This window comes from Microtus oregoni, unplaced genomic scaffold, assembly GCF_018167655.1.
Source record: "Microtus oregoni isolate MIOR12 unplaced genomic scaffold, Mior012 000002F_ref0000024, whole genome shotgun sequence".
NCBI lineage: Eukaryota > Metazoa > Chordata > Mammalia > Rodentia > Cricetidae > Microtus > Microtus oregoni.
In genome coordinates, this window is record NW_024543061.1 from 24133038 (window position 1) to 24160843 (window position 27806).

Below are 27806 nucleotides of genomic sequence, written 5' to 3' on the forward strand. Positions count from 1 at the left end.
TTTATGTGTGAGGGGTGGGGGCTCATGGCCCTGAGGCTGGGCCCAATTTTCTGTGTGGATCTGTATCCTTAGCCTGAGGATTTGTTAACTGAAATTCTAGAAATAAATCAGGAAGTGACCAGGAAAGCAACTGGAAATTTAGCTTGCCAGTGCCCCCATATTTGATGCTTTTGTCTCTCCTTCAGTAACTGTACCATATGCTTTAGGAAATCTAAACCTTTGAGGCCTTTCAAGCAACTCTCAGAGACCGTGTCTCACACTGTAGTCCAGGCTAGCACGAAATAATGTAGGCACGACAATCCTTCTGTCTCATCCACCTGAGGGGTGGGCTGTAGTGATATTCTCTTCTCCTTGCTTTAGCGTCTTTGCTCAAATTGCCCTTTGTTCACATATCTTTCCAAGGTACTTGTCACCACTGCCTAGGTCCCAAACGTGAGACCCTCAAATGCTCAATTTTGCCTGCTGGGCGCATCATACCAGCAGCAGCCTGAGGGGCCTCACTGTCTGTTTGCTTAAGATGTGCAGGGCCTGAACTAAAAGAAAACTTAAAGGAGGCTGGCCATGGTCTCTCTCTCTCTCTCTCTCTCTCTCTCTCTCTCTCTCTCTCTCACACACACACACACACACACACACACACACACACACACACTTCAGCAGTGGAGGCAGAGGCAGGCAGCCAACTGTGAGTTAGAGATCAGCCTGATCTACAAGGGGAGACTCAAAGAGGAGAGAACACAACAACCACAGACCTACAAACAAACATAAAGACAATGATGGGGCAAAAGGAAACTGGGGTCTCTCCTTCCTCTTTTTTGTAGTATCGGAATTCCTTGCTAAATCGAGAACCACAGGGCCCTCAGATGGCAACCAGACCACAGGAACCAGTCTTTCGGAAAGGAAGGCGATACGAAGTTAGGGAGGACAAGATGGAGAGGCCAGAGTCCTCCAGTCTCCACCTGAAGCCTAAAATTCTACTGAAAATGTCCAGACCCTGGTAGATTCAAGGGGCCTCTCCTCCTGGGCTTCCTACCATCAGGTCACACCACTCACCTAACTTGCCTTACAACATTTGGCATCAGCGCCCCCTCCCGTCAAACCGTGAGAGGAAAGTCTGGTTAGAATTTGGTGCCCGCTAGGGGCCGGGAAAGAGTGTGCTGACGGCCATCTTTATTAGGGGCAGAAGCCGCGGCTACGAAGAGCGAGTGAGGCCACGAAACTGTCGACTGCAAGCTGGTGAATCCAGGCGCCCGCGGGTGTGGAGCGCCGCGGGATGCGGGGAGGTGTCGGGCGTTAGGTTCGTTTGGGAACCGCCGTACTATGGCCTGGGCACCCCGATCCGGTGGCCTTCTACTTCCTCTCTCTAACGTACCACCGTCGTGGGCGCATCCTGTGAGCGCTGGGAATGAGCGGGGCGAGGGGAGTCGCGGAGGGCCTGGGCTGCTCGCTGCGGGGGGCGTCCCGCGCCGGGACTCCGACAGACAGCCGTGGGAGCCCACATCGGCCAACGGCCCGATGCCCTTCGCTCTGCAGCGGCTCCGGGCCACGTTGCTCCGTCTGCACCGCGAGCGGGAGCAGCTCCTGCGGGCCCGGGACTGCGCCCGCCACCTACAGGCGGTCGTGCGGCTGCTCCGCTCCAGCCCGTCGGCTAGTGCCCTCTCCCTGCAGCAGCTGCACGGCGACCTGCAGCTGTGCCCTTCGCGTGGGGCGGCTCTGCGCCTCGGCCTCCCGGGCTCCACCGAGTCGCTTCTCCTGGCTCGTCCCGTCGGGCTAGCAGCGCAGCGCCTGGATGCTGCCATTGAGATGCAGCTTCGCGCCCTAGGTCGGGCACCCGCCAGCCTGGGCCTGACGTCCCAGCTAGCCGAACTGTTGCTGGTCCTTCCCTTCTACCACACGCTACAGAGACAAGTCGTGAGCTGCGTTCCTGGGGCCGCGCGCCCATTCCCCGCGACCCGTGTACTCCATCTCTTGGCTGCTGAGCGGGGTTGTCAGGTGGCACACAGACTGGCTGAGGCCCTTGGTGGCTCGAGTTTACAAGACCAACTCCGTCGGCAGTGCGACGAGGAACGAGAGCTGCTGCCAGGGCTGCTCGGTCTAATAGGGGGCGTGGCTAGCACCGACAGCAGTGGACTGAGGCTCGGAGGGCCCGGAGCCCTGTGGAGCCAGTATTGGACCTTGTTGTGGTCAGCCTGTGCTCAGAGTCTGGAACTAAGCGTGGGACCCTGGGGGGACCCCAGAGCAGTGGCCCAACAGCTGAGTCAGGCACTGTGTCAAGGTGAGTGAGAAATCCAAGCTGGCATGTGGGGGTTGTGGTGAGGGTCTCTCTCTCTCTGCGTTTACCTTAATCGGCTCACTCATCTCTAGCCTGTCAGCAAGAGCAGGTCCTTTAGAATGAACTTCCCTGAGTTTATAGATTAAGATTTCCCAGGTTACCTTTGCTTCCCAACCTGTCTTTGTTTTGAGGTAGGGTTTTTACTAGGTAGTCCACACTGGCCTCAAACTCCTGTGTCAGCTTCCCACGGGCTGAGAGCCACTGTGACTGACTTTGCACCCTGGTTTGAGTGGTAGAGGCCTGTAAACAGGGAGGTTTTGTTTTCCGGCCCTCACCATCTCTCCCATCAGCATCCCTGCCTCAGGAGTGTGAGAAGGAGCTGTTGTCTCTGTGTCACAGCCTGCATCATCAGTCTCTTGTATGGAGCTGGGACCAAGGTAAGGAGAGAGGGATATTGGGGGTGGCCCAAAGAGTCAGTTTGCTTCCCCCTTCAGACTATATTCTGTCATTTCAGGGTTCTGCCAGGCCTTGGGCTCATCCCTGGCGGGTCAAAGCAGCCCTGTTTCACTATCTCAGACTGCTGAGCTGTTGCAGCGGCTTTTTCCTCCGCTTTTGGACACCCTTCGAGAGCCTAAGTCGGAACTTAGCCTGTGTCTTCCTCCAGGTGAGACAGGTGTGGAATGGGGTAGGAGGCAGAGCAGTTGATACCTTTTTCCTTCTCTCTGTTCTGAAGACCTCATGAAGGTAGCCCACAGACCCTAGGATACTCTTCTCTTCCCCTCCAGGTCCTGCACCTGTTGCTCTGGGGCTCTGTACCCTGCAGACAACCTTGATCTGGTTCTTGGGCAGAGCTCAGCATCACCTGGCAGCCTGGGCCCCTGGCTCCTTCCTGCTCCTGATCCAAAAGGATTTGCCTGTGAGTATCCAGGAAGCAGGGAAGGGAGCAGCCTGCCCTGAACTGAGCCCTCACTCCCTGTTTCCACTGAAAGCCTCTACTGCGTGTAGTGGAAGATCTGTCCAGCGTGGCCTCGGAGGCAACCTTAACCCTGGATGTGGAGCAGCAGCTGGGCCTGGAGATCCAGAAGCTAACTGCAAAGATGCAGGTAAGAACACAGATGCAGGTGAGAGCATAGATAGATGTAGGTGAGAGCACAGGTGCGGGTGAGAGAGCACAGGTGTGGGTGAGAGCACAGGTGCAAATGAGAGAGCACAGGTGCAGGTGAGAGCACAGATAGATGTAGGTGAGAGCACAGGTGCAGGTGAGAGCACAGATAGATGTAGGTGAGAGCACAGGTGCAGGTGAGAGAGCACAGATAGATGTAGGTGAGAACACAGGTGCAGGTGAGAGAGCACAGGTGTGGGTGAGAGCACAGGTGCAGGTGAGAGAGCACAGGTGCAGGTGAAAGAGCACAGGTGCGGGTGAGAGCACAGATAGATGTAGGTGAGAGCACAGGTGCAGGTGAGAGAGCACAGGTGCGGGTGAGAGCACAGATAGATGTAGGTGAGAGCACAGGTGCAGGTGAGAAAGCACAGATAGATGTAGGTGAGAGCACAGGTGCAGGTGAGAGAGCACAGGTGCAGGTGAGAGAGCACAGGTGCGGGTGAGAGCACAGGTGCAGGTGAGAGCACAGATAGATGTAGGTGAGAGCACAGGTGCAGGTGAGAGAGCACAAGTGCAGGCGAGAGAGCACAGGTGCGGGTGAGAGCACAGGTGCAGGTGAGAGAGCACAGGTGCGGGTGAGAGCACAGATAGATGTAGGTGAGAGCACAGGTGCAGGTGAGAAAGCACAGATAGATGTAGGTGAGAGCACAGGTGCAGGTGAGAGAGCACAGGTGCAGGTGAGAGAGCACAGGTGCGGGTGAGAGCACAGATAGATGTAGGTGAGAGCACAGGTGCAGGTGAGAGAGCACAAGTGCAGGCGAGAGAGCACAGGTGCGGGTGAGAGCACAGGTGCAGGTGAGAGAGCACAGGTGCGGGTGAGAGCACAGATAGATGTAGGTGAGAGCACAGGTGCAGGTGAGAGAGCACAGGTGCGGGTGAGAGCACAGGTGCAGATGAGAGCACAGGTGCGGGTGAGAGCACAGATAGATGTAGGTGAGAGCACAGGTGTGGGTGAGAGAGCACAGGTGCGGGTGAGAGCACAGATAGATGTAGGTGAGAGTACAGGTGCAGGTGAGAGAGCACAGGTGCGGGTGAGAGCACAGGTGCAGATGAGAGCACAGGTGCGGGTGAGAGCACAGATAGATGTAGGTGAGAGCACAGGTGCAGGTGAGAGAGCACAGGTGCGGGTGAGAGCACAGGTGCAGGTGAGAGAGCACAGGTGCAGGTGAGAGCACAGATAGATGTAGGTGAGAGCACAGGTGCAGGCGAGAGCACAGGTCCAAGTGAGAGCAGAGCCCCTGATAGTGGCAGTGTGTGCCCCAACTAGGGAATGAGCAGAGTAGAATCTGTACCTTGCAATCTCCTTGGAGTCTCCACTAAATTCACTTTTTCTTTGTTGGTTTCTTGTTCTGCCTTAGTCTTTACTATGGAAAAATTTCAAATATGGTCGTCACAGTAATCAGCTCATGGTCAGTTATGATTCGCACCCACCTGCTAATAGTGAAAGCCACTGACATCATTGCTTAGACTTATTTCATTAGCGACTGCAAAAAGTGGTATTCCATAATTACATCTTTCACTGTTCCTGCTAATGTTCAGTTCAATGGTCCTTCTCTCTTTAGGTTTAATGTGTGTGTTTGCTTGCTTATTTTGTTTTGTTGAGACAGGTTCTCACTATGTCATTCTGGCTGGTCTGGAACTCGATATGTTGACAGGGCTAGCCTAAAACTCAGAGTGATTTGCCTGCCTCTGCTTCTTAAATGCTGAGTTTAAAGGTGTATGCCATCACATCTTAATTTATAGTTTTATTGAAGTAGTACATGTCTACAGTTTAAAAAGTAAAATGTAGCTGGGCGGTGGTGGTGAAAGCCTTACTCCCAGCACTCAGGAGACAGAGACAGGCAGATCTCTGAGTGCAAGTTCCAGGACAGCCAAGGCTGTCTCAGAGTAAAACAAAACAAAAAAGAAAGATGTAAACTGGGGCTGTGGCTAACAGTAAAGCATGGGCTGATCATGTAGCAAGACTTTCTTTGATTCCAACTATGAGCAGGAAAGGTGGGGGGAAGCAGCAAGGTGGTTCTGACAACCTGAACTCATCTCCAGGGTCCATGTGGGGAAGAGAGAGAACCAGTGTCTGCAAGTTGTCCTCTCCATATGTAAGCATACCAACACACACACACATGCATGTGCACACACATACACACACGCTTGCACACGCGCAGAGAGAAAGGTGGGGAGAGGGAGGTTAAAAAGTAAAGTATTGCTGGGCAGTGGTGGCGCACGCCTTTAATCCCAGCACTCGAGGGGCAGAGGCAGGTGGATCTCTGTGAGTTCAAGGACAGCCTGGTCTACAAGAGCTAGTGCCAGGACAGGCTCCAAAGCTACAGAGAAACCCTGTCTCGAAAAACTAAATAATAATAATAAAAAAGTAAAGTATTATTTTTTAAGACCTCTAATGAGAACAATTCCACCTTCTTTCTGTGGTTGGTTGGTTGTTTCCCCCTCTCTCTGAATCATTCCTGAGCCTCATGTGTGCTAGATAAGCTCCATGTCACCAAGCTATGTCATCAGCCCCTTACTGTACGTGATTTCCTTCGGCATTTATTGATAAAGCTTTTCTGTCTTAATTCTGTCCCATTTTGCACACTATTGCTCCCTACTGTGGAAAATGTAGAATATGAGGTTCTTTTCACTTTCTCCTGTGCGACTGTTGAGTCCCTGCTGATTCTCAGCTCTTTGCTTTGCTTTTCTGCTCGCCAAGCATCTTGCTGCTGTGAGCTCACACCTCAGTTCTCCTGAATCCCAGACAGTCCAGCAACTGTTTGGCATTTCTTCCATGGTTACTGTTGTTGCCCAGAGTACGGGATCATGAGTAAGACCTGACAGTGATGTTTTGGGAACCTAAAGGAGAACCGTGGCAGGTGTGAACATTGTGGAGTGTTCCATAAAGTACCTGAGGCTTAACCAGTGGCTGGGCAGCCTCTTGAGTAGCAGGACAGTTCTCAGCCTGAGTAGCAGGCAGCCTCAGAGTAGCAAGAGCGGGTTCCCCATAGGGTCTTCTTGGGGAACCGAAGCTGATAGCTGATATGCTTGCTCTGCTGATATAAATGCTCAATCTCTCTCTCTCTCTTCTGTATGTGTGTGGGCTCATGTGTGTCAGAAAAGGAGTGTGGGAACTGGCAGACTAAGCGAGTTAGTATTAAATCATCGGAGGCAAGGCCAGGTGTGCTAGTGTACACCTTTAGTCCTGGTACAGAGGAGGCTGACGCAGAATTTTGAGTTTGAGGCCAGCCTGGGCTATATGGAACATATAAGGCCAACTTGGGTTAGACAATAAGACCCTGTGAAGATGGGAGGGAGGAGAAAACGCCATGTTGGAGAAGGGAAGAGTTTAGGCTTAAACAAGTCAGATGTGCCAGGAACCCAATGGCTGCCTTTCCTCCCTTTAGCTTCTTGGGATCACACAGCCATATCTTTCTTTGTTCTCTTTTGTTCTTTCTTTCCCCCTCTCCCCTTCTTGTTTTATGAAAGAGTACACTCGAACTGGCCTCATGGAACTTGCGATTCTCCTGCTTCAGCTTCCCGACCTGGAGTTATAGCATATGCCATTGTGCTCAGCTCACATTTTGACAACTTCTGCCAAATGCCCCATTTTTCAGATTCTTCTCTGTGAGATAAGCAGCAAAGCAAAGACCCTGGTTATCGCTGTCTTCTCCCTTTCACAAAAGACAGCCTGCTGCGATAGTCCCCTTTTATTATTTACTTTGCAGATGGCAAAGAATACTTAATGAAAAGGACATTTCAAAGGCTCCTGAATGCCAGAATCACAGCCATGGACCCTGGTCTGCATCCACTGCCTTCCTTTTTTGATGTAGCCAGATCATTTTCATTTCCCCCTTTGCCTCAGCCCCTGCCTGGCCTGACCAGAGCACACAGACCCACCTGTCTACTATATGCTTCTGACAGGTCATAAGCCAACTTGGCTTTTGTTTTTATTTCTTGAGACGGTGTCCAGACTGGCCCCAAGCTTATTATATAGCTGAGGTTGGTCATGAATTCCTGATGCTCCTGCTTCCACTTTCCAAATGCTGGGAGTACAGGCATGTAGGTAGACCTTTATGCCTCCTCCCCACACCAGTCAGTTCCCAAATAACCACACGGAGACTTTTTAATTTTGAATGCTCGGCTGATAGCTTAGACTTGTTTTTAACCAGCTCTTAAACTTAAATTAACCCATTTCTGTTCATCTGTGTGCTGCCCCTAGGCCCACTTACCTCATCTGTGTGCTTTTTATGTTGCTTCTTCCGAGTTGGGCTGGCGATTCCTGAGATTCCTCCTCCTTCATCCCAGCAGTCTCATAGTCTGGTTTTCCTGCCTAACCTCACTCTGCCTAGCTATAGGCCAGAAAGCTCCTTTATTAAAACAATCACAGTGGCATATATTCACACAGTGTGAAGGAATATTCCACACAGGTCTATAACCCAACATGCCTGACTTGTCATGTGCCTCTGACTACTAAGAACTGGTAATCCTACATACTGTGCCCAGTTTGGGTCCAAACCTCATGGAAACTTCAGTTAAAGTTGCAACATTTCTCCTTAGAAAATGCCCAGGCTCCCACAGTGATGCATGGATTCGGGGTTTCACAGACCCCATGCTGAGCCCTCAGAAGGGAGAAGCACCATCTCATCAGTATAACCCATGGGCCCTTCCTACTTTCCTCCCCCTCTACAGCTCTTGCCCGAAGAGTCGCTGAGTCTCTTTTTCCAAGAATGCCATAAACAAGCCACACAGGGCTTCAAGATCCACATGCCAAGGGGTCGATACTGGAGGCTTCGACTGTGCCCTGGTAATTTTTCTCTTTTTTCTCTGTAGTGCTGGGGAAGAAACCCAGGACTTCACACATGCTAGGCTAGCAAGCCCTACCGACTGAGAGAGACACACAGAAACCCCAGCCCACTGTCTTGGTAACTCCTCAGGTCCACCTTCTCCTTCCAAGGGCTCCCAGCATGAATGACTCAACACCACTGTCAGCATCCTTGTTCTTACCTTTGTGCCCTTCCCTCTGGTGCCCACCGGATTTCTAGAGTGTCACAATCTGTCCTTACTCTTCTCTCTCTCCAGAACATCCCAGTGCTCCTAGTGAGTATGCAGGGATGGTGGTCTGCACTGTGCTGGAGCCTGTGTTGCAAGGACTGCAGGGATTGCCACCCGAAGCCCAAGTCCCCGCCCTCAGCCAGGCACTGACAGCCATACTGGGTGCCTGGCTTGACCACATCCTCACCCATGGGATCCGGTTCAGGTGGGAAGGAAAGATGGTCGTGGCAGAGGGAGAATGTCAACAGGGAAAATGGAGAACACTGGGGCAGAGCAGTCTGGGGAGGCGCGTGTCAGGTGGCCACATTGTACCTGGACATCTAGTCTGCAGGGGGCGCTGCAGCTCAAACAAGACTTCGGAGTGGTCAGGGCAGTTCTGGAACAGGAGCAGTGGGGCCTGGCTCAGGAGCTTCGCCAGACTCTACTCTCACTCAGCATCTTCCAGCGGCTAGATGGGGCCCTGCTGTGTCTACTGCAGCAGCCCCTGCCCAAGAATCCAGGCCACAGAAGACCTTCCTGTTGTTGTGAGTCATTCATTACCCCTCCCCAATCCCAGGTTTTCCTAAGTCCCTCCATCACTGCTTTAAGAGACCACACCCCCATCTCATCATTGGCATTAGCATCACCCACCAACCTGCCTTCCACGCCTGCCTTTTCAGGTTTTTGTAATGAAGTCCAGACTACTGAACTGCCCACCAGCAACCTCAACAGCCTGGAGAACTTGGCACCCCCTCTACGGCCTGGAGTCTCCCCAGCTCAGAACATGCACCTGCGAAGCACCCTAGGAGGAGGAGGAGGACCCAGTCCTGAGGCTTACCTGGCTGGAAACCAGCAGGCCTGGCTTGCCCTAAGACTGCACTCTCACCCTCGGTGGCACCTATCCTTTCTTTCCTGCCTGGGAACAAGCCCTGAGCCCTAGGTTGCCTAGGACCAGGAGTTCCAAATCGTGAGCAGTTAAGCTCCAGTCGAGGAACTGTGTGTTAGAGAGGCTTAAAATCGGGATCTCGGGAGAACACGTATATAAACTACACAGTCTGGAATTGAATCCAAGGTCATCCTAGTACCTGGAATCCAGAGTAATGGGCAAACTACAGCCGGAAATCTGAAAGTCCGTGACAATGAAGACAAGAGCTAGAAATAGCTAGATTTACAGGGTTGGCTCGCAAGAGACAGAAGCAATCTATATGCTTTCTCTTGAATCCCAGCAACAAGGCTAAAGTTAATTAATTCATGGGGAAACAGAGGGAGCAAGCATTTCTACACGTGGAGAACTTGTCTTAAGCCTTCCCTGTTTCTATTTTTAGTCATTAGGCTGTAGGACCTTGACAACATTTAAACTGTTCAATTACCAGGTGAGGCTTGCTTCCTGGTGGGGTGGACAGTCCCTGCTGTGGTAATCCTTCATCGGAAGCAGCCAGGATTTAGGATGGTGTTGACCTAGATCTAGCAGGCAGGATGCTGAACGGGCAAAGCTGCAGGAGACGAAGTGTTTTCGTGCAAAGGGGGTTTTTGCACATTCACTGTCTACGCTGCGTGTCGCACAGGGTAAGGCTAACGCCTGAAGTATTCGCGGACCGCCCACCCTGGGTTCCTTGGCGGCCCGGGAGGGCAGCCGCTACAGGTCCCGCAGAGACCGCCGGAAGCGGCCCATCCAATAAAGCGATCCCCAGCACTACTTCCGGGGGAGAGGTAACCATGGCGGCGGCTTTAGCTCGGCTGGGACTGCGGCCGGTCAAGCTGGTTCGAGTTCAGTTCTGCCCGTTTGAGAAGAACGTGGAATCGACAAGGTACGGGTTCTGGGGAGGTGGGAGGCGTCCGCGCTCCCGACGCCTGCGCGCGCACCCCCGACCCCCCTGCCCGAGTTCCAAGGCCTCTCAGACCCGCGCTCCCTGCCTCGTGCACGCCCCTTCGTCCCCGGGCGCGCTCACGGGGTCCTCCCACCGCAGGACCTTTCTCCAGGCGGTGAGCAGCGAGAAGGTCCGTGCCACAAACCTCAACTGCTCGGTGATCGCCGACGTGAGGCACGACGGCTCCGAGCCCTGCGTGGACGTGGTATTCGGTAGGCCTGACTGGGACGCGGGCGGGCGACGGCGGACTCCGGGTCTCTGACTCATCGGTTTGCATCTTCCCCAGGGGACGGGTATCGGCTGATTATGCGCGGCGCCCACCTCACTGCTCAAGAAATGTTCACTGCCTTCGCCTCCCACATTCGGGCCAGGAACGAAGCGGCAGCATCCGCACCCAGCACAGACAAGCCGGGCTCAGTTAAGCCGGGCTCAGTTACTGGTACCCGGCGCTGACATTGCAGAAGAGGACAACTACCGAATGTTAACTTGGAACTAGAGACAGTTGACTAAGAAGAGCTGGGCTTAATCATTTTAAAGCCTCCATGGGTGTCATGAAACTGACAGTGTGCAAGGAACCCTGACACTTAACAGTGCTTTGGGGGCAAAATAAGTGAGATTAGGTGGTGAAGGGTCAGGACAAAGTTGAATTTTTCTATCTCTTCCCTCACTCCTTAATCATATTTGAACTTGGCTTCATCTGTCGCTCAAGTACTGTTTAATTAAATATTTATTGCCGAATGAATGTTATTTTGCGCAGGTTGTTTGCTTGGTTGATTTTCGAGACAGGCTCTTGTCATGAGCTAACCTGAGACTTGGTATGCAGCCCAAGGTGGATTCTTCTCCCTCAGACTCCTGAGTGCTGGGATTATAGATGAACATCACCACACCAGGCTTCAGGCCTCATCGTTCTTGGTAGTTTTGTCTACTCTTAGTAGTTTTCTCTTTTTTTAGTAGTTCTTGTTTACTCTCATAAGGAGTCTGTCTTAGTTAGGGTTTCTATTGCTGTGACAAGACACCGTGACCATGACAACTCTTATAAAGGAAAACCATTTAATTGGGGCTGGCTTACTGTTTCAGAGGTCCATTATTGCCTTGGTAGGAATCATGATGGCATACAGACATGGTGCTGTAGAAGGACTTGAGAGTTCTATATCTTCATCTATAGGCAGCAGGAAGAAACGATAACACATTCCTCCAACGAGGCCACATGAATCTGTGGGAGCCATTTCTTCTCAAACCACCACAGAACCACCCATTCTGTCATAATTTAAACTGCTCCGGACTTAAGCCCTACGTTTCTGTTTAGTTTTAACCCCAACTTCTGTGGTTACCTGCTCCCAATTTCCTTCATATGCCACCAATATTCTTTCCTTAAAGTGGGGTCAGCCCCACCTGGTGGCACAGACCATCCCAGCTACTCAGGAGGCCAGCCTGATCTATTTAGCAAGACCTTTCCGTTCTCACTCCTTCTCCTGTACCACTTGGCATTCTCCTTCCTGGTGACATTTTCCCGAATCATTTTTTGCTGCTACTTAATCTTACTCTTCAGGTACATAATGGCTTATTTCTCAGAGCACCTGAAATAGTTTTTAGTCCAGCAGACATTGATGTGACCATGAAATCATTTTAGAGGATTAAATGGTATAAAAAGTTAGCCATTCATGCTACATGAGTATTCTTTTAGGAAACTTTAGTTTTAAGCAAATAACCATGTGTATTTTATGACATAAAGGCACTCCAATGTGTGTGTGTTTGTGTTTGCAAGTACTGGGTTACAGTACACATTGTTTCTTTTGTTTTTCTGAGACACAATTTCTCTACGTAACAGCCTTGGCTGTCCTGGAACTTGCTCTATAGACTAGGCTTGCTCTGTAGACCTGTCTTCCCCAGGATTCCATTCCTCAGTGCTGAGGTTACTACCCCAGCTGGCTTTTATGCAGGTATACGGATCCCAAGTCAATTTCTCATGCTTTCCCAGCAAGTGCTCAAATCACTGGGCCACCTTCCCAGCCCCCTTGTTTCTTACTATGCATTACAAGGGAAGAAAAAAATAGCCACAGTTACTGCCAAAGAAGAACGTAATGCCCAGTGAAGGTAATCAGGCTGCTATGTAATTTACCAACTACATTAACTGCGGAGCCCCCCTCCGTCCAGCAGTACTATAACTCTTCCCTGCCTAAAAGGATACCAGAGACTTCTCTCTCCACCCTCCTTTTTTTTTTTTTTTTTTTTTTTTTTTTTTTTTTTGGTTTTTCGAGACAGGGTTTCTCTGTGGTTTTTGGAGCCTGTCCTGGAACTAGCTCTGTAGACCAGGCTGGTCTCGAACTCACAGAGATACGCCTGCCTCTGCCTCCCGAGTGCTGGGATTAAAGGCGTGCACCACCACCGCCCGGCATCTCTCCACCCTCCTTTAAGGTACCAGAGACATCTCTCTCCACCCTCCTTTAAGGTACCAGAGGATTCTCTCTCTACCGTCCTTTAAGGTACCAGAGGATTCTCTCTCCACCCTCCTTTAAGGTACCAGAGACTTCTTTCTCCACCCTCCTTTAAGGTACCAGAGGCTTCTCTCTCCACCCTCCTTTAAGGTACCAGAGGCTTCTCTCTCCACCGTCCTTTAAGGTACCAGAGGCTTCTCTCTCCACCGTCCTTTAAGGTACCAGAGACTTCTCTCTCCACCCTCCTTTAAGGTACCAGAGGCTTCTCTCTCCACCCTCCTTTAAGGTACCAGAGGCTTCTCTCTCCACCCTCCTTTAAGGTACCAGAGGCTTCTCTCTCCACCCTCCTTTAAGGTACTAGAGACTTCTCCACCCTCCTCTAAGAAAGACTGCTGCTGTGAGAACCAGCCCTCAGCAGCTCAGGAATTGAAGGGGAGCCATAGACTCAGCAAACTAATCACTCAGTTGACTTTTCTGTGAGGGAGTAAAACTTAATTTAAGTCTCGGGCCTGAGAAAAAGGGAAAACATATAACATACTTTCAGGGTCTCTTTATTCTCTATCTTTATTTTTCCTTTACAGCTTATATATCTCATCAAAATCTTTCAAGCATTATAAAAATTACAGTGTGGTTACATTCTATTTTTCAAGTGAATCATAATGAATACAGGTAAAAAACAACATGTTCCCATTTTCCTTACATGATTAAACATTTTGTGTATTATAAGTAAGAAACAAATTATTCCCAAGAACCAATACATTAATGTCCAAGCAGCTTGTTATAGATTAGCAGAGTATAAGCAAGCAAGCAAGGTATTTTTCTCAGCCAATTCTTTTACTGGCAGGCTGCTTTTTTCAGTGAGAAAGAAAGGATCAATCACTTTATTATTTATCACTAAAGGTAATCTTATAAAAACTTTTAAAAATCACAAATCTAAACTTTTATATATGAAAACCAATCCAGCCGGGCGGTGGTGGCGCACGCCTTTAATCCCAGCACTTGGGAGGCAGAGGCAGGCAGATCTCTGGGAGTTCGAGGCCAGCCCAGTCTACTAGAGCTAGTTCCGGGACAGGCACCAAAGCTACAGAGAAACCCTGTCTTGAAAAACAAAAAAACAAAACAAACAAAAAAAACCAATCCATTATTTCTACTTTCAGTCCTCAGGGTGCATACCCACTCATCAACAGTTTTTTATTAAATCATCAGGAAGCTGAGGGCAGAAATGGCACAAGGAATTAATCACCTTTGATCACCATCCCATCCTAGCAAGAAAGGAACGTCAGCCATCAATAGCCAGACTGCCATTGTTTTTGTTCCCTGACCTCACTGAGTCTCTCACTCAACTATTAAAAATATGTTTTTCTAAACTTTAAACTGTTCCCTAAGGTTTTCTGTCTCAACGCCATGAACAAAATCATCTTAATCTAAACTTAAGTCATACTTAAAGCTTCATTTTAGCTATGATGTACACTGAAACCTGTGAACACATTTCCCAACATTAAGATTAAAAGGTAGCCTAGCTCCTGGAACTCAGCTATTTTCCTTGATCATTAACCTAAGCCACAATCTACGTGGCTCCTCAAGAGAAACTCCTAAGTCCTAGCTGGGTGACAATTTCTAGTTTCTATTTTGTACCCTTTGCAGCCCCTGCTCTTCCAGGGGGAGGGTCAACAGTATATTCTACCTTTACCTGTATTAATTTTCCCACTAAACGAACCTCTATCACAATCCCTTACTATATTTGATTAGAAACCCTTAATCAAAATTCTATTTAAACTAATTCTATTATTGTATAAAATCATTGCTTCAGTTAAACAGTACAGCTCAAGAGGAAATCATCTTAATAATTCACAGGTAAATATGCCCAGTAGAATGAGATATTTCCATGAGATAATCACACTACATTAAAGGCAGTGGGGATCCCCTAACACCCATCACCCATTCTCACCATATCAGATACCAGAGAACAATGGCATCAGCAAAGCAGTAGCAAGAAACTTTCTGGAGCCAAAGCCCTCCGGCCTTGCCTGTCTGAGATTTACCCATTAGTGCCTTGCTTCCTGGTAGGCCTGAAGCTTAATTGTCACCGCTGCTCCTCTGACATGGCCACAGGCCAAAGACAAGCCCCTGAAGACTGTATAATATAAAGACCCAGCCTGCCTGGGGTGTCATCTCTGCCCCAGTCATCTCTGCCCTTAAGTACCTATGACATGGGACACATAAATCTATCATTGCCTGCTTTCTCATTTATCGAGTAAGGATAATAGGTTTGTCCACTAAGGGTTTGGTGCTGATTCCATTAACCTTGAAATGAAAATACTGTATCCGGGTGTAATGAGTCTCTGTCCTGCCAGTCTGAGATTTTACCTTATCTCAGTACTGTCCATCCTGCTTCCCAGAGCATCCCGTTTCTCATAAGCGCCTAGACTCCTCCTGGTTCCCACTGTGAGGAGTCCTTCTCTGTCCAACCAGACAACTCCCAAATAATGACACAGAGACTTATTAATTATGAAAACTCGGCCTTAGCTTAGGCTTGTCTCACTCGCTCTTATAACTTAAATTAGCCCACGTATATTCATCTACATTTTGCCTCACGGCTTTTTACCTTTCATTCGGTACCTCCGACTTGTTCTACATCTGTCTCCTTATGCCATTTCTGCCCTCAGCTTCCTGATGATTTAATAAAAAACTGTTGATGAGTGGGTATGCACCCTGAGGACTGAAAGTAGAAATAATGGATTGGTTTTCATATAAGTTATTTAGAGAATACTTAAGGTATAAGTCAAGTGTAGGTTACATGCGAATACTACAAACTAGTGGTCTCAGCACTCAAGTGTCAAGGGCCGGGCTTGGCTATGTAAATTCCAGGGAAACCTTGGCTTCCTAGTGAGACCCTAAGTTGCTCATAGGTCGGTCTGAGGTGCAGGTACTACCTCCGAACAACCTTAAGACAGACATAAGTCATGTTTTCCATAAGATATTCTATTTCTTGGATCATAGGAAAGAAAATGCCTTTCATAGCGTCTAACCCTGAGTTCATCTAGAAAAGCATGGTAGTGAGGGGCTAAGATACAGCTCAATGGTAAAGTACCCGCCTAGCACGCAAGCGTTTCTGTGTTCCTCTCTGGCACTATGAGTGAGTGTATGAATGAGGGCTGGGGCCTCAGCTCAGCAGAGTGCTTGGCTTGCATGCACGAAGCTCTTTGACCCCCACTACTGCATACACTAGTAATGGCACATGTGCTGGGGATGTAGAGGTGGGAGAATCAAGTTCAAGTTCAAGGTCATCTCTGGCTAAATGGCAAGTTCCAGGCCAGTCTGGAATACAGACTTTTTCTTAAATTTAAAAATGAACAGGCTGAGTTAGTCATTTCATGAGTCAAGTCATTTCATTACTTGCCTGACCCCGGGCTTCCTCGCAAGTCCACTCCAGGAAGACGGGAGTGCAGGGTGTGAGTAATGACAGAGCTTAATTCATTAAACTTCCCAGGTTTAAGCTAGCCACGTGGGTCTGAAGCTAGCCCCTTCCCAGCTCTGTATCTTGGACCCGGTTGCTTGTATTTCCTAGGCCACGTTTTCCTGCTACCAGATTAGACTGGACAGCAATATGTAAAAGTAGCATATTAGATCCTAGCTCCTGACACTCTGGGCTGAGGAAGGAGGATATCAAGCTTGAAACAGCCTGGGCTATTTATGCAAAGCAAGACCCTGCTTCAGTCAATCTGGTTTTGCATATCAAGTTGGAGGAAAATTTAGACAAACTCATCTCCCAAGGAGGAAAAAAAACTAGCCTTAGTATGATCGTTTTTTAATACTTATTTTTTATGTGTATGGATATTTTGCCTGCATTATGTCTGTGCACCACAGTGCATGCAGTGCCGGAGGAGGGCGTCACATAAAATGCCATGTGGGCGCTGAGAATCATACCATGTCCTCTGCAAGAGCAGCAAGTGCTCTTAACCGCCAAATCAGGTCTCCAGCCTCACCCCAAGTACTTTTTTCTTTTTTATAATCATTCGTGTGTGCTTGTGAGTGTACGTGTGGAGGTGCGCTCGTGCTACGGCACAAGTGTGGAAGCCAGATGTGTAGGCGCGCTTGTGGGAGTCAGTTCTTACTTCCACAACATGGGTTCGGGCATCTAACTCAGGTCGTCAGCTGCCGGCAAGCGCCTTTACCCGCTGGGCCATCTCTCCAGCCCAAGATCATTATTTAAACAAAGCAAAACGATGGGCTCAGCATGGTATTGCTTCTCTCTTTCTCTCTACTCGGTGAACCAACGCCCACTGGCGCATTTCACCGGCAGAGCCCGGGACTAAGTACCGAACCCCGCCAACTACAGCGCTTCCGGGTTCCGGTCCCGGACCTGACGTGGCGGGGCGGGATTTCCGCGAGGCTTCCGCGGGTGCTCAGCGACCTGCGGGCAGAAGGCTCAGTTGACTGACCGCACGGTGGCGGCCGGGGTACGGGCCATCTGCCGTGATGGCCCGCAGCGAGAGGCGACGGCGCGCCGCGGCTGCAGAGGGGGCGCGGTCGCTGGAGAAGGCGCGGGGCGCTGGGCGGCGGGACGGCCGGGCAAGCGGGGCGAGCGGGGCACGCGGCTCGGCTGGCGGCGCGGCCCTGGCCGTGGTGGTGCTGGCGCTAGCCTTCGGTCTGTCCGGGCGCTGGGTGATGGCATGGCTCCGTATGCGTCGTGCGCTCACACTGCACCCCGCGCCGCCCGCGCTGTCCCCCGACTCCTCCAGTCCCGCCGTGGCCCCGGAACTCTTCTGGGGCACCTACCGTCCACACGTCTATTTCGGCATGAAGACTCGCAGCTCCAAACCACTGCTCACCGGTAACTCTGGGGCAGGCGACAGGGGAGGAGTGGGGAGGATCCGGCAGTCTTCGCAGGCTTAGAGGGAAGTTATCTGTTGACTTACATGGCCATTCTATTCCCCAGGACTGATGTGGGCGCAGCAGAGCGCTACCCCGGGGACCCCTCCTAAGCTCAGGCACACGTGTGAACAGGGAGACGGCGTGGGTCCCTATGGCTGGGAGTTCCACGATGGCCTCTCCTTCGGCCGGCAACATATCAGCGATGGGGCTTTAAGGCTCACTACTGAGTTCGTCAAGAGGCCTGGGGGACAGCATGGAGGGGATTGGAGCTGGAGAGTGACTGTAGTGCCTCAGGTCAGGGCACCAGGGACCTCTTTCCTCAGCACAGACTTCCCCCATCCTCCCCTTGCAGCAGCAAATGCCCTAATGAAATGGAGGTTAACAGTGGTCTGGACACCAGCCTTGCTGAGCACCTCCAACCTTTCATTTCCTTGTTTGTAAAGCAGTTATCACCTTGACACCTAACCCCAGATTAAGTGAAACAATCCATATAGCATCCTAAAACACCTGTCATATTCCCCCGGGGAGCCCTGTTCGAAGCCCTTCAGCTCGGCCCACTCCAGTGCACCCACTTACCCTCAAGCATTGATGTGTTTGCCACAGCTCTTCCTTGTAATCTCAAAAGAATGCTTTTCTAATGCTTTGTTGTCGTTGGTCACCCAGGCCTCGGGTACTTCTTCCCTCCCTTTGGTGTCCCTGTTCTTCTACGTGGTAACTGATGGTCAGGAAGTCCTACTGCCAGAGATTGGAGCCAAAGGACAGTTGAAGTTCATCAGTGGGCACACCAGTGAACTTGGTGACTTCCGCTTTACCCTTCTGCCGCCAACCAGTCCAGGAGACACTGTCCCTAAGCATGGCAGGTATATGGGGGAAGGGTGCAGAGTGGTACAGGGGTGGTGTGGATGTTGACTTAGCCTGGCTTCTGTGACCCCACCCCACTTTCCCACCAGAGAGACTGCCAAGACCTTCCTTTCCTGAATAACCATCCCTATTTGTCTTCTTGCCTTCAAGCTACAATGTCTTCTGGTCCTCCAACCCAGGGCTGCCACTGCTCACGGATATGGTCAAGAGCCGCCTGAACAGCTGGTTTCAGCACCGGCCCCCAGGGGCCTCTCCGGAACGCTACCTTGGTTTGCTTGGATCTCTGAAGTGGGAGGAGAGAGGCCCTAGTGGGCAAGGCCAGTTCTTGATACAGCAGGTGACACTGAAAGTCCCTTTCTCTGTGGAGTTCATATTTGAGTCTGGCAGTGCCCAGGCAGGAAGAAACCAAGCCCGTGGGCCATTGGTGGGCAGCCAGCTGACCCAGGCCCTGGAGAGCCATGCTGCAGCTTTCCAGGAGCGTTTTGAGAGGACCTTCAAGTTAAAGGAGAAGGGCCTGAGCCCCGAGGAGCAGGCTCTGGGGCAGGTTGCCCTGAGTGACCTCCTTGGTGGGATTGGCTATTTCTATGGGCAGGGTTTGGTGTTGCCAGACACTGGTATGGAAGGGTCTGAGCAGAAAGTAGACCCTGCCCTATTTCCGCCCGTCCCTCTTTTCTCTGGAGTCCCTTCCAGGTCATTCTTCCCACGAGGCTTCCTTTGGGATGAAGGCTTTCACCAACTACTGGTTCAGCGATGGGATCCCCACCTCACCCGAGAGGCCCTAGGCCACTGGCTGGGGCTGCTCAATGCTGATGGCTGGATTGGGCGGGAGCAGATACTGGGGGATGAGGCCCGATCCCGGGTACCCCCAGAATTCCTAGTGCAACGTGCAGCCCATGCTAACCCTCCAACCCTGCTCTTGCCGGTATTACGGATGTTGGAAGGCAGTGACCCTGAGGACTTGGCCTTCCTCCGGAAGGCTTTCCCCCGCTTGCATGCTTGGTTCTCTTGGCTCCATCAAAGTCAGGCAGGGCCAGTGCCACTGTCCTACCGCTGGCGGGGCAGAGACCTGGCTTTGCCTACCCTACTCAATCCCAAAACGCTGCCCTCAGGCCTGGATGACTACCCCAGGGCATCACACCCTTCTACGGCAGAGCGACACCTGGACCTGCGATGCTGGGTGGCACTGGGTGCCCGGGTGCTGTCACGGCTTGCAGAGCAGTTTGGGGAGGCTGAAGCTGCTGCAGAGCTGGGCCCTCTGGCTGCCTCTCTGGAAGAACCCAGGAGCCTAGATGAGCTGCACTGGGCTCCTGAGCTGGGAGTCTTTGCTGACTTTGGGAACCACACAAAAGCAGTACAGCTCAAGTCCAGGCCTCCACAGGGGCTGGTTAGGGTGGTAGGTCGGCCTCCACCTAAGTTGCAGTATGTGGATGCCCCCGGCTATGTCTCTCTTTTTCCCTTCCTGCTACAGCTGCTGGACCCCAGCTCGCCCCGCTTGGGGCCCCTTCTGGACATTCTAGCTGACAGCCACCATCTCTGGAGCCCCTTTGGGTTGCGCTCCCTCTCAGCCTCCAGCCTCTTTTATAGACAGCGTAATTCTGAGCATGATCCCCCGTACTGGCGGGGTGCCGTGTGGCTGAACATCAACTACCTAGCTTTGGGGGCACTCCACCACTACGGGCACGTGGAGGGTCCCCACAAGGCTCAGGCCGCCAAGCTCTACCATGAACTCCGTGCCAATGTCGTGAGCAATGTATGGCGGCAATACCAGGCTACGGGGTTTCTGTGGGAGCAATACAGTGACCAGGACGGACGGGGCATGGGCTGCCGCCCCTTCCACGGATGGACAAGCCTTGTCTTACTGGTCATGGCTGAAGAGTACTGAAGGGACTGGGGGAGAGCCAGGCCACTTGTGTCACTTGGAATATGCAGAGACAAGGTCTTAGGTTTCCGGTCCCCTCAGATCTTGTAAGCCCATCTCAGGTGTCTCCTTATTGTCACCCCATGCAGTTCTGGGGTGACTGTGAACTCAAGAGTCTATTTTTCTAAATAAACTGGAAAAAGAAAAAACCCTAACTAAACTCTTGCCTTTGGCAGTTTAGCCTCAGGGCTACCTGCTGCCCTCAGATAAGGTAATAAATGGTCACTGCTTTTTCCTTCAACCCCAGTGTGGTTGGGGGGCATGCAATAATTGGAGATCTACTCTACCCAAAACCACAAGCAGCTGGTTCATGTCTCTTTAATGAGATTAAAGGCTCCTGTGTATGTTTTGGGAGTGAGTAAAGATAGCACAGTCCTCGGTACTGCCCTCTTTGGGACTCCAGCCCTTTCAGGCATCTAGGAGGGGAGAGGCCTACATGGAGGACCACAGTTGAAACCTGGGCTGCTCCTGGTGGCCTCCCTCCTGAAACTACTTATGGGATGTCCCCATAACTGGAAGCCAGCCCCAAGGGAGGATCTGGGGACAGTGCACAAGGGGAATGGTCCTCCAGATCTGGTTGGGTGGGACTAGCCCTCATCTCCTTGACTGGCTCACCTTCAATAATTGAGTCAGGACAAGGGCAGAATTCAATACCCGAGTCACCAGTCAGGCGACGATAGCGGCAGGAAGGGGGTATGTGAACTGGGCTCACCCTCCTGATGAGGGTGGGCACTCTGGTGGGAGGAGACACCTTCCACATTTGTCCCCTCCGAGTGGGCAGAGCAGCTGGATGTGGAAGAACAGCAGGTGCATCCAGAGGAAGCAGTCAAGGGGTGGCCCAGGGCCATAGTGTAAGGAGGTGGTGGTGTGCCAGGGTGGTGAACCACGTCCTCATAGGCTGGGGGTTTGAAGGTGCTGAGAAGGCCTGCAGGAGAGAGAACAGCATGGATGACTGAAGCCAGGCTAGAAGAGTGAGTTTTCCTAGTGGGGGAAAGTGCTTTGAAAAGTGCCAGTGGAAGTGTGGGGTGGCTGAGGATCCTGGCTTGGGAGGGGCTGCTGGTTCTGCACTCAAGAGCCTCAAGTCACTCACGAAGGTCAAGCAGGGAACCAGCAGGAACAGGGCCAGCCCCATGGCATGCCCCGTGGTAAGCCAGCAAGTTGATCTCACGCTGCCGCTGCTGCTGCTGCAGCCTGAGTTTAGCTCTCCGGTGGCGGAAGGCGCAACAACAGCTAAAAAGGATGAGGACTGTCCAGAGCAGCCAGAACCCTGTGAGAGGCAAGAGCACATCTCCGGTTACCAGCCTCGCCCTTCGTGCAGAGAAGGGTCCTCAGGAGCTGAATTCAGAAACCCAAGGGAGGACAGGCAGGGGACCTGAGAGAGGTCCCTTCGGTGACTCACACCAGAGTTCATAGTAGTAGGTGCAGCAGCCAGTCTCCCCGCAGCAGTGGCCGTTCTCACAGAGGTAGGGTTGGGTATTCACTCCTGGGCATAGCTCTTGAAGCTGGAGGCAAGTCGGCACTTAGAACTAAGGGAGATTTACCCAAGGCCCTGTCCACTCCACCTCCTGCACGAGCATACACGATCCCACCCATGAGCCAACATAGCTTGGGGAGATGGCAGAAGGATGCTGAGGAGTGTTTAAATATATGGAGGGCTGTCAGTATGAAAGATCTGGAATAGCCAGAAACTAGTGTAGAAGATAAAGTGTGGATACACAAGGCAGGTGATTTCAGTTCTTTACACCCAAGATTTCTCTCACCTAAGCCTGGCCCCAAGGGGTTTTTGGCAAGATATGGTTTGGAAGAAGCAAACACCATCTGACAATGGGTAGGGATCTAAGGCCAATTCCATAGCTAAAATGCTTTCAACATCCCCCACCCCGATGGTCTGCCTCCCACAACCCCAAGATGGATTTTTCCACCCCTGGGTCTCAAACTCCCTAGGGTAGAAGAGGGGCAATGTGAGACCCAGAGCAGTGCTCCCAACCAGATGGGATTGCTGTGGATGATAAAGGATGGCATCCAGGGCGCGAGTCTGGGTCCCAGCTCGTCTCCAAATTGCTCCCTCAAGAGAAGACGCTGCCGGACTCTGTTGTGACAATAGGCACATAGAAAAACATCACAGATAACTGCTGCACGACAGAGAACCTCCCTGGGGTCCTCACTACGCCTCTGGTAACTGGAAAGCCACTGCAGGCTTGCACTGCAGCCATGGGATGGGGTCTAAAGGCTGCAGGTAAAGTCAACTGCGTCTACGTTACAAAGTTTAGACAAAGAGTAGAATGGTCACGTTGAGAAACTTCATAGTACCTTTGGCTCCGAGAGCTCCTCCCCCGCCCCGGACAGGAAGTGACAGGAAAGGGTAAAGAGAAATAAATGGCTGTCGTGATAGGCTTTTAGAGCTGCTGGGATACCTGCTGTTGCGGCGACCGGAGTGCCCCCCAGGCCTCTTCGCTGCTGTTCCTGCTGCTGGCCCGAGCCATGCCTCTACCTACAGACCCCTGAAGACCACAGCCTCTTCTACCTCCTGCTGCCCCGCCCCTACCACCTCTGCCGCCACCGCCATGGTCCCTGCCCGGCCCATCTCCGATGCTGCCACCACCACTCCGCGGCCGGAGCTCCCATCCGGGGAGAGCTCTTCCAGAGGACAAGGATTGCTCAGTCCAACCAATCAGTATCGTCCACCGACACACTGACCAATAGGAAAGGATCACAGGATTCTCCCGCTGTCCAATCCGCAGCGGCGCCTCTTCCGCACTCCCAGACAACAAGAACTCGCACAAAGCTGAGGGGAAGGTTCGCTCGAGAACCTGATTGACAGCAACAACAGCCAGTACGGACAACAGGGCAAGCTTTGACTTATCAGCCAATGAACGGCCGTGCAGGAGCACAAACTTGCCGCCGATTGGCTGGGTGAATCGCACAGGTTCCAAGTCGGCCGGTTTCTCACTCCAGCAATTCTTTACAAGCCGAGGCACCGCACTAAATTTAATAGGGTGAGGGAGACAGAAGGAATGTGGCACGGGGGAGGCCTTAAGTGGCCAGGAGGGGGGACCCCGGGCCCTCAGGTCCACCCAGCCGTAGCTGTAGGTTGATGCGATAGCACTGCAGGCTGCAGAGAGCCTGACCGGTGCGGGAGCAGGCGTAACGACGCGGGTGGGGGCAGCCGGGGACGGAGCAGCGCGGAGCGGGGCTCGACGGGGCGGGCCGCTGAACCACCGCCGCGGGTGCGGGGACGCCGGGAGGAAAGGACAGAGTGGAGCCCTGTGCCCCACTGCTGTAGCGCACCATGGGTGTAGGGGCCGGGGCAGCTGCCCGCCCTCCGCGCCTCTCGCCCCGTGCTGCCCCACGCCCTCCGCGCCCACTAGGAGCGGCAGTCTTGGTGAGACGTTCAATAGTCTGATTTTTGTGCTCCTCGGCCCGCCTTGCCGCCTGCAGCCGCCGCTTCCGTGCCCGTTCCTCACGTTTCAGCAGCATCTCTTCGGTGAGGGCAGGGGCAGGGCAGCCCCCAGCCACCGGTAGAGGCAGGATGGGGGACGGCTGACTCCGTGCCTTCTGGAGCAGGGCTCGCTGGGAAAAGAGTGAGGATGTCTGAGAACTTAATGTCAGGTCCCCAAGTCGTGGGATGAGAAAGAGGACCTGGAAGGCAGGGTCTTGAGAGTCATATCCCCCCGCCCCCCAATTTTGTTTTTCGAAACGGTTTCACTGTGTAGCTCTGGCTGTCCTCGAACTCATTATCAGGCCAACCTCGAGCTCAAGAGATCCTCCTGCCTCTGCTTTCCAATGGCTGGGATTAAAGGTTTGTGCCACCAACTTTGTTTTGAGGAGACTGTTAATACCACTTGCTCCTCCCAGGGCTCCGGACCTTCGCTCAGCTTCAATGGAGGAAAACATCCCCCACCTGCCCCAAGTGACAGACCTGTACCATCCTTGTGTAGAGTTTTGCTGGATTAGGCTCAAACCAAAAACTCAGAATTACTCTGGATTCCTTTTCTTCTCCAGTCATCTCCAAACAAGTAGCTATTTCCAAAACAGATCCAGGATTTGGTGGGGTTTTCTTCATTCTATTACTACTTCTTGTTTAAGCTATCACTCTCTCTCCTGTTCTCCACATTCCATGCCCCTCTCCCGACTGATTGATTGAGACAGAATCTCTAGATGTATTCCTGCTTGGCTCAGAATTTGTAGCCATCCTTCTGCCTTTCAAGTTCTGGGATTACAGGCATGCCCCCATCACAGCCTGCACAGCAGTTTCTCCGGAAATCACTAAGATTCGCTCCACAAAAATCGCCAAAATAATTACTGAAAATTTAAGTCAGCTTTGTCACTTGTCCACATATGACCGACTGGTGGCTAAGCCATATTTTCCTCCTGTGCCTATGTCAGCTGGCCCCTTTGCTTGAGACACTCTGCCGGTACTGGAAATGTCATCTCGGACTGTAAACACCACTCAGCAGTGAAGGGCACTGGCTACTCTTGCAGAGTTCTCAGCACCTATAGGGCAGCTCACAACTGGCTGTCAATCTACTTCCAGGAGTTCTGCTGACCTCTGGCCTTCATGGGCAGCAGCCAGAGGTCAGCAGAACTCCTGGAAGTATCTTTAAAACAAAAGCAGCCAGCGGGCCGGTGGTGGGGCACGCCTTTAATCCCAGCACTCGGGAGGCAGAAGCAGTGAGTTCGAGGCCAGCCTGATCTACAAGTGCTAGTCCAGGACAGGCTCCCAAGCTACAGAGAAACCCTGTCTCGAAAAAGTAAAAAAAAAAAAAAAAAGCAAACAATGAGCCATTCCCTACAACTACCCTAATGCTCTGCCTTGCCACTTTCTATTTCATTATTCCTATTTTCTGTAGTTTGTAAAATTTATCAGTGAGCTGGGTGTGGTGGCACACACCTTTAATTCCAGCACTTGGGAGGCAAAGGCAAGCAGATCTCTGTGTTTCAGGACACTTGGGTTAAACAGTGAGATCCCAATTCAAAAACGAAAAGAATAATTTACCATCCCTCAGCATGCAGGAAAGGATCCGCCTCTTATCTTTTCTGTTCCACTGATATTCTCCCCCTGTGTTTGCTGAGTGGATAAAGACTGAACTAACTTACCTGTCTCGCAGTAAGCAGCCGTTCATCGATCTCCTTCTTGAGGTCTCCATTGTCATCCAGCTCTCCCTTCTCCAGGGCATCTAGCCACCTCTGTTCCTCCTCTTCCTCCTGACCCTCCAGATCCCCTGGCAGGTCCCGAAGTGGGGAGGGGGACAGATTACTGTCTTCATCTGGGTAGGAAAAGTTGGGAAATGAAAAGCAGAACATTAATTTAGCAAAATTGATCCTGGATTATTGAAAATTCTCAGAACCAACCCCTTTCCTTTTGCCGGGTATAAATGAGCAACCCAGCGACCCCACCTCCAGGGTCTTCTCACCCAGCCAGGCTCGGTACTGCTCCAGAGGCACTCCTTCCATAGGTTCCTCTTCATTATCCACTACCATCAGGGGAGAAGGTGATCGTGGCCCCTCAGGGATCACAGTGAAGGTAGGAACACTGCAGAGAAGGAACACTACTCCAAAGTGAGCAAGTGGCTCTGTCCCGCTCTGGAGCCACCTGCGGTAACCTGGACCCTGAAGTCGATGTTCATTCTCTATTTTCAAAAAAGCCCAGCCCACCTTATGTTGAATTTTCCCCCGAGTTAAATATCTGACCTTACCTCTTGGTGCCCAGGACCTGTCCACCCAGCTTGATTTTAAGTTTAAGCTGGGGCTTGGCAGGAGCCTGTGTCTGCCCGGCCTCCTCTTCCTGATGATGCTTTTTCTTGTGTTTCTTTTTGTGCTTCTTGTGTTTTTTCTTGTGTACTCCGTGACTGTGAGGACCTGTCAGGCTCAACTCCAGCGCTTCCCCTGAAGAAGGAGAGGCTGTCAGAGGTGTCCATCAAACAGTAGCAGGGGAAGATCTTAAAAACCTAACAAGTCTACCGAATCCCAATCTTTCCACGTTATTACGTTATTAGGCGTTATCATAACAACAGCACCGCCTCGCTCCTTCCCACCTGTGGCGAGTTGACCTGGCTCCACCGAGTGGGAGGACTCGTTTTCAAAGGTCACCTAAGTTTGAGCCGCCTGCGCCTACCTGGCTCGGGGGCCTCCATAGCCCCAGAGGTGCTCCCGCGCCGCCACAGCTTGCTCATGGGGTCCTGCAAAGGAAGAGGACTGGAAACTGTCGGGACACAAGCCGACATGCCTTTTCCGCCCCGCGGAAGAACGGAATCCAGCAAAATAACCGGCTACTTCCGGTGCCTGGCAACCATCTTTGTGCGTGGCACGGTTTACATCTAAAAAATACGCCGGTAAGAAACAAGGCGCAATCCAAATAAAAGTTCCGGCATTGCTAAGTACCTACCTGGCATACCGGCCTTAAAAAGAGGATCACGAGTTCGAGGCCACTTAACGCCGTCAAAACAAAAGGTCTAAGCCTCTATGAATCTGGAAACTCCACAAAGAAAGCTTTCCCTTAACTTGGTCTCTCCATATTAGGTTCCAGAGCTGTTCACTCTCCCTTTCTCTGTCTCCCTCTCCTCTCTCCTGCATTCTCATGGGAAAATGGGGCAAGACCATTACAGTGTATCTATACAGTCGGAAATACTAAGTTTCTCGACTAAGGACAGTTGTGGAATAATAAAATAGACACAGAATTTAAATTCCGGAGAATAGTTACATAGTAAAGAATGCATCCCTTTAAAGAAGGCAACCTTCTAATGAAACAACTAACCTATTTTGCTACATCTCTAAGCGAATCTGATACCGCTTGTCTGTGCAGGCACCTACATAGGCAGACACAGACATACACCTGCATATAAATTTTAAAAATAAACTTGGAGGGCTGGAGAGATGGCTCAGCGGTTAAGAGCATTGCCTGCTCTTCCAAAGGTCCTGAGTTCAATTCCCAGCAACCACATGGTGGCTGACAACCATCTGTAATGAGGTCTGGTGCCCTCTTCAGGCCTGCACACAGACAGAATATTGTATGCATAATAAATAAATAAATAAATATTTAAAATAAATAAATAAATAAATAAACTGGGAGGTGGTGGCATACGCCTTTAATCCCAGCCCTTGGGAGGCAGAGGCAGGTGGATATCTGTGAGTTCCAGGTCTACAGAGTGAGTTCCAGAACAGCTAGAGCTGTTACACAGAGAAACCCTGTCTCGAAAAAAAAATTAAAAAAAAAAAAATGTGGCTGGGGCTGGAGAGATGACTCATCAGCTAAGATCACTTGCTCTGTTTCAGAGGATCCTGGTTTTGTTCCTAGTATCCATACAGCTGCTCACAGTTTGATATCAGTAACTCCAGTTTCAGACTGTCCGCCTCTTCTGCCCTCCTCAGGTCCTCTGCAAGCAAATCTTGCTAACAGCTGAGC

The 27806-nt window shown here is 51.4% G+C and overlaps 5 protein-coding genes across 5 annotated transcripts; 3 read left to right on the forward strand and 2 right to left on the reverse strand.

Moving 5' to 3' along the window:
* The first annotated feature begins 1148 nt into the window (after positions 1-1148).
* Positions 1149-9387, forward strand: Ccdc142 (coiled-coil domain containing 142). Its single transcript, XM_041644572.1, has 9 exons — positions 1149-2272; positions 2620-2706; positions 2784-2933; positions 3055-3185; positions 3259-3372; positions 8106-8220; positions 8496-8673; positions 8793-8992; positions 9128-9387. The coding sequence occupies exons 1-9, from the start codon at positions 1318-1320 to the stop codon at positions 9385-9387; spliced, it is 2190 nt and encodes a 729-aa protein (XP_041500506.1). The 5' UTR covers positions 1149-1317.
* A 536-nt stretch (positions 9388-9923) lies between these two features.
* On the forward strand, positions 9924-11057 carry Mrpl53 (mitochondrial ribosomal protein L53). Its single transcript, XM_041644584.1, has 3 exons — positions 9924-10255; positions 10415-10527; positions 10602-11057. The coding sequence occupies exons 1-3, from the start codon at positions 9924-9926 to the stop codon at positions 10766-10768; spliced, it is 612 nt and encodes a 203-aa protein (XP_041500518.1). The 3' UTR covers positions 10769-11057.
* Positions 11058-17141: 6084 nt separating this feature from the next.
* On the forward strand, positions 17142-20586 carry Mogs (mannosyl-oligosaccharide glucosidase). Its single transcript, XM_041643890.1, has 4 exons — positions 17142-17584; positions 17690-17919; positions 18289-18485; positions 18637-20586. Exons 1-4 carry the CDS (start codon positions 17230-17232, stop codon positions 20366-20368), a joined length of 2514 nt encoding a protein of 837 aa, XP_041499824.1. The 5' UTR covers positions 17142-17229; the 3' UTR covers positions 20369-20586.
* Positions 20587-20708: 122 nt separating this feature from the next.
* Positions 20709-23311, reverse strand: Wbp1 (WW domain binding protein 1). The gene is given in 6 exon segments (XM_041644884.1): positions 20709-21111; positions 21113-21329; positions 21495-21671; positions 21804-21906; positions 22392-22493; positions 22819-23311. Coding segments are annotated over 6 exon segments (882 nt in total). The 5' UTR covers positions 22888-23311; the 3' UTR covers positions 20709-20897.
* Positions 23312-23344: 33 nt separating this feature from the next.
* Positions 23345-26675, reverse strand: Ino80b (INO80 complex subunit B). The gene is made up of 5 exons (XM_041644891.1): positions 26520-26675; positions 26101-26290; positions 25819-25937; positions 25502-25671; positions 23345-23974 (listed from the first exon to the last, which is right to left on the reverse strand). Exons 1-5 carry the CDS (start codon positions 26626-26628, stop codon positions 23438-23440), a joined length of 1125 nt encoding a protein of 374 aa, XP_041500825.1. The 5' UTR covers positions 26629-26675; the 3' UTR covers positions 23345-23437.
* Positions 26676-27806: the final 1131 nt, after the last annotated feature.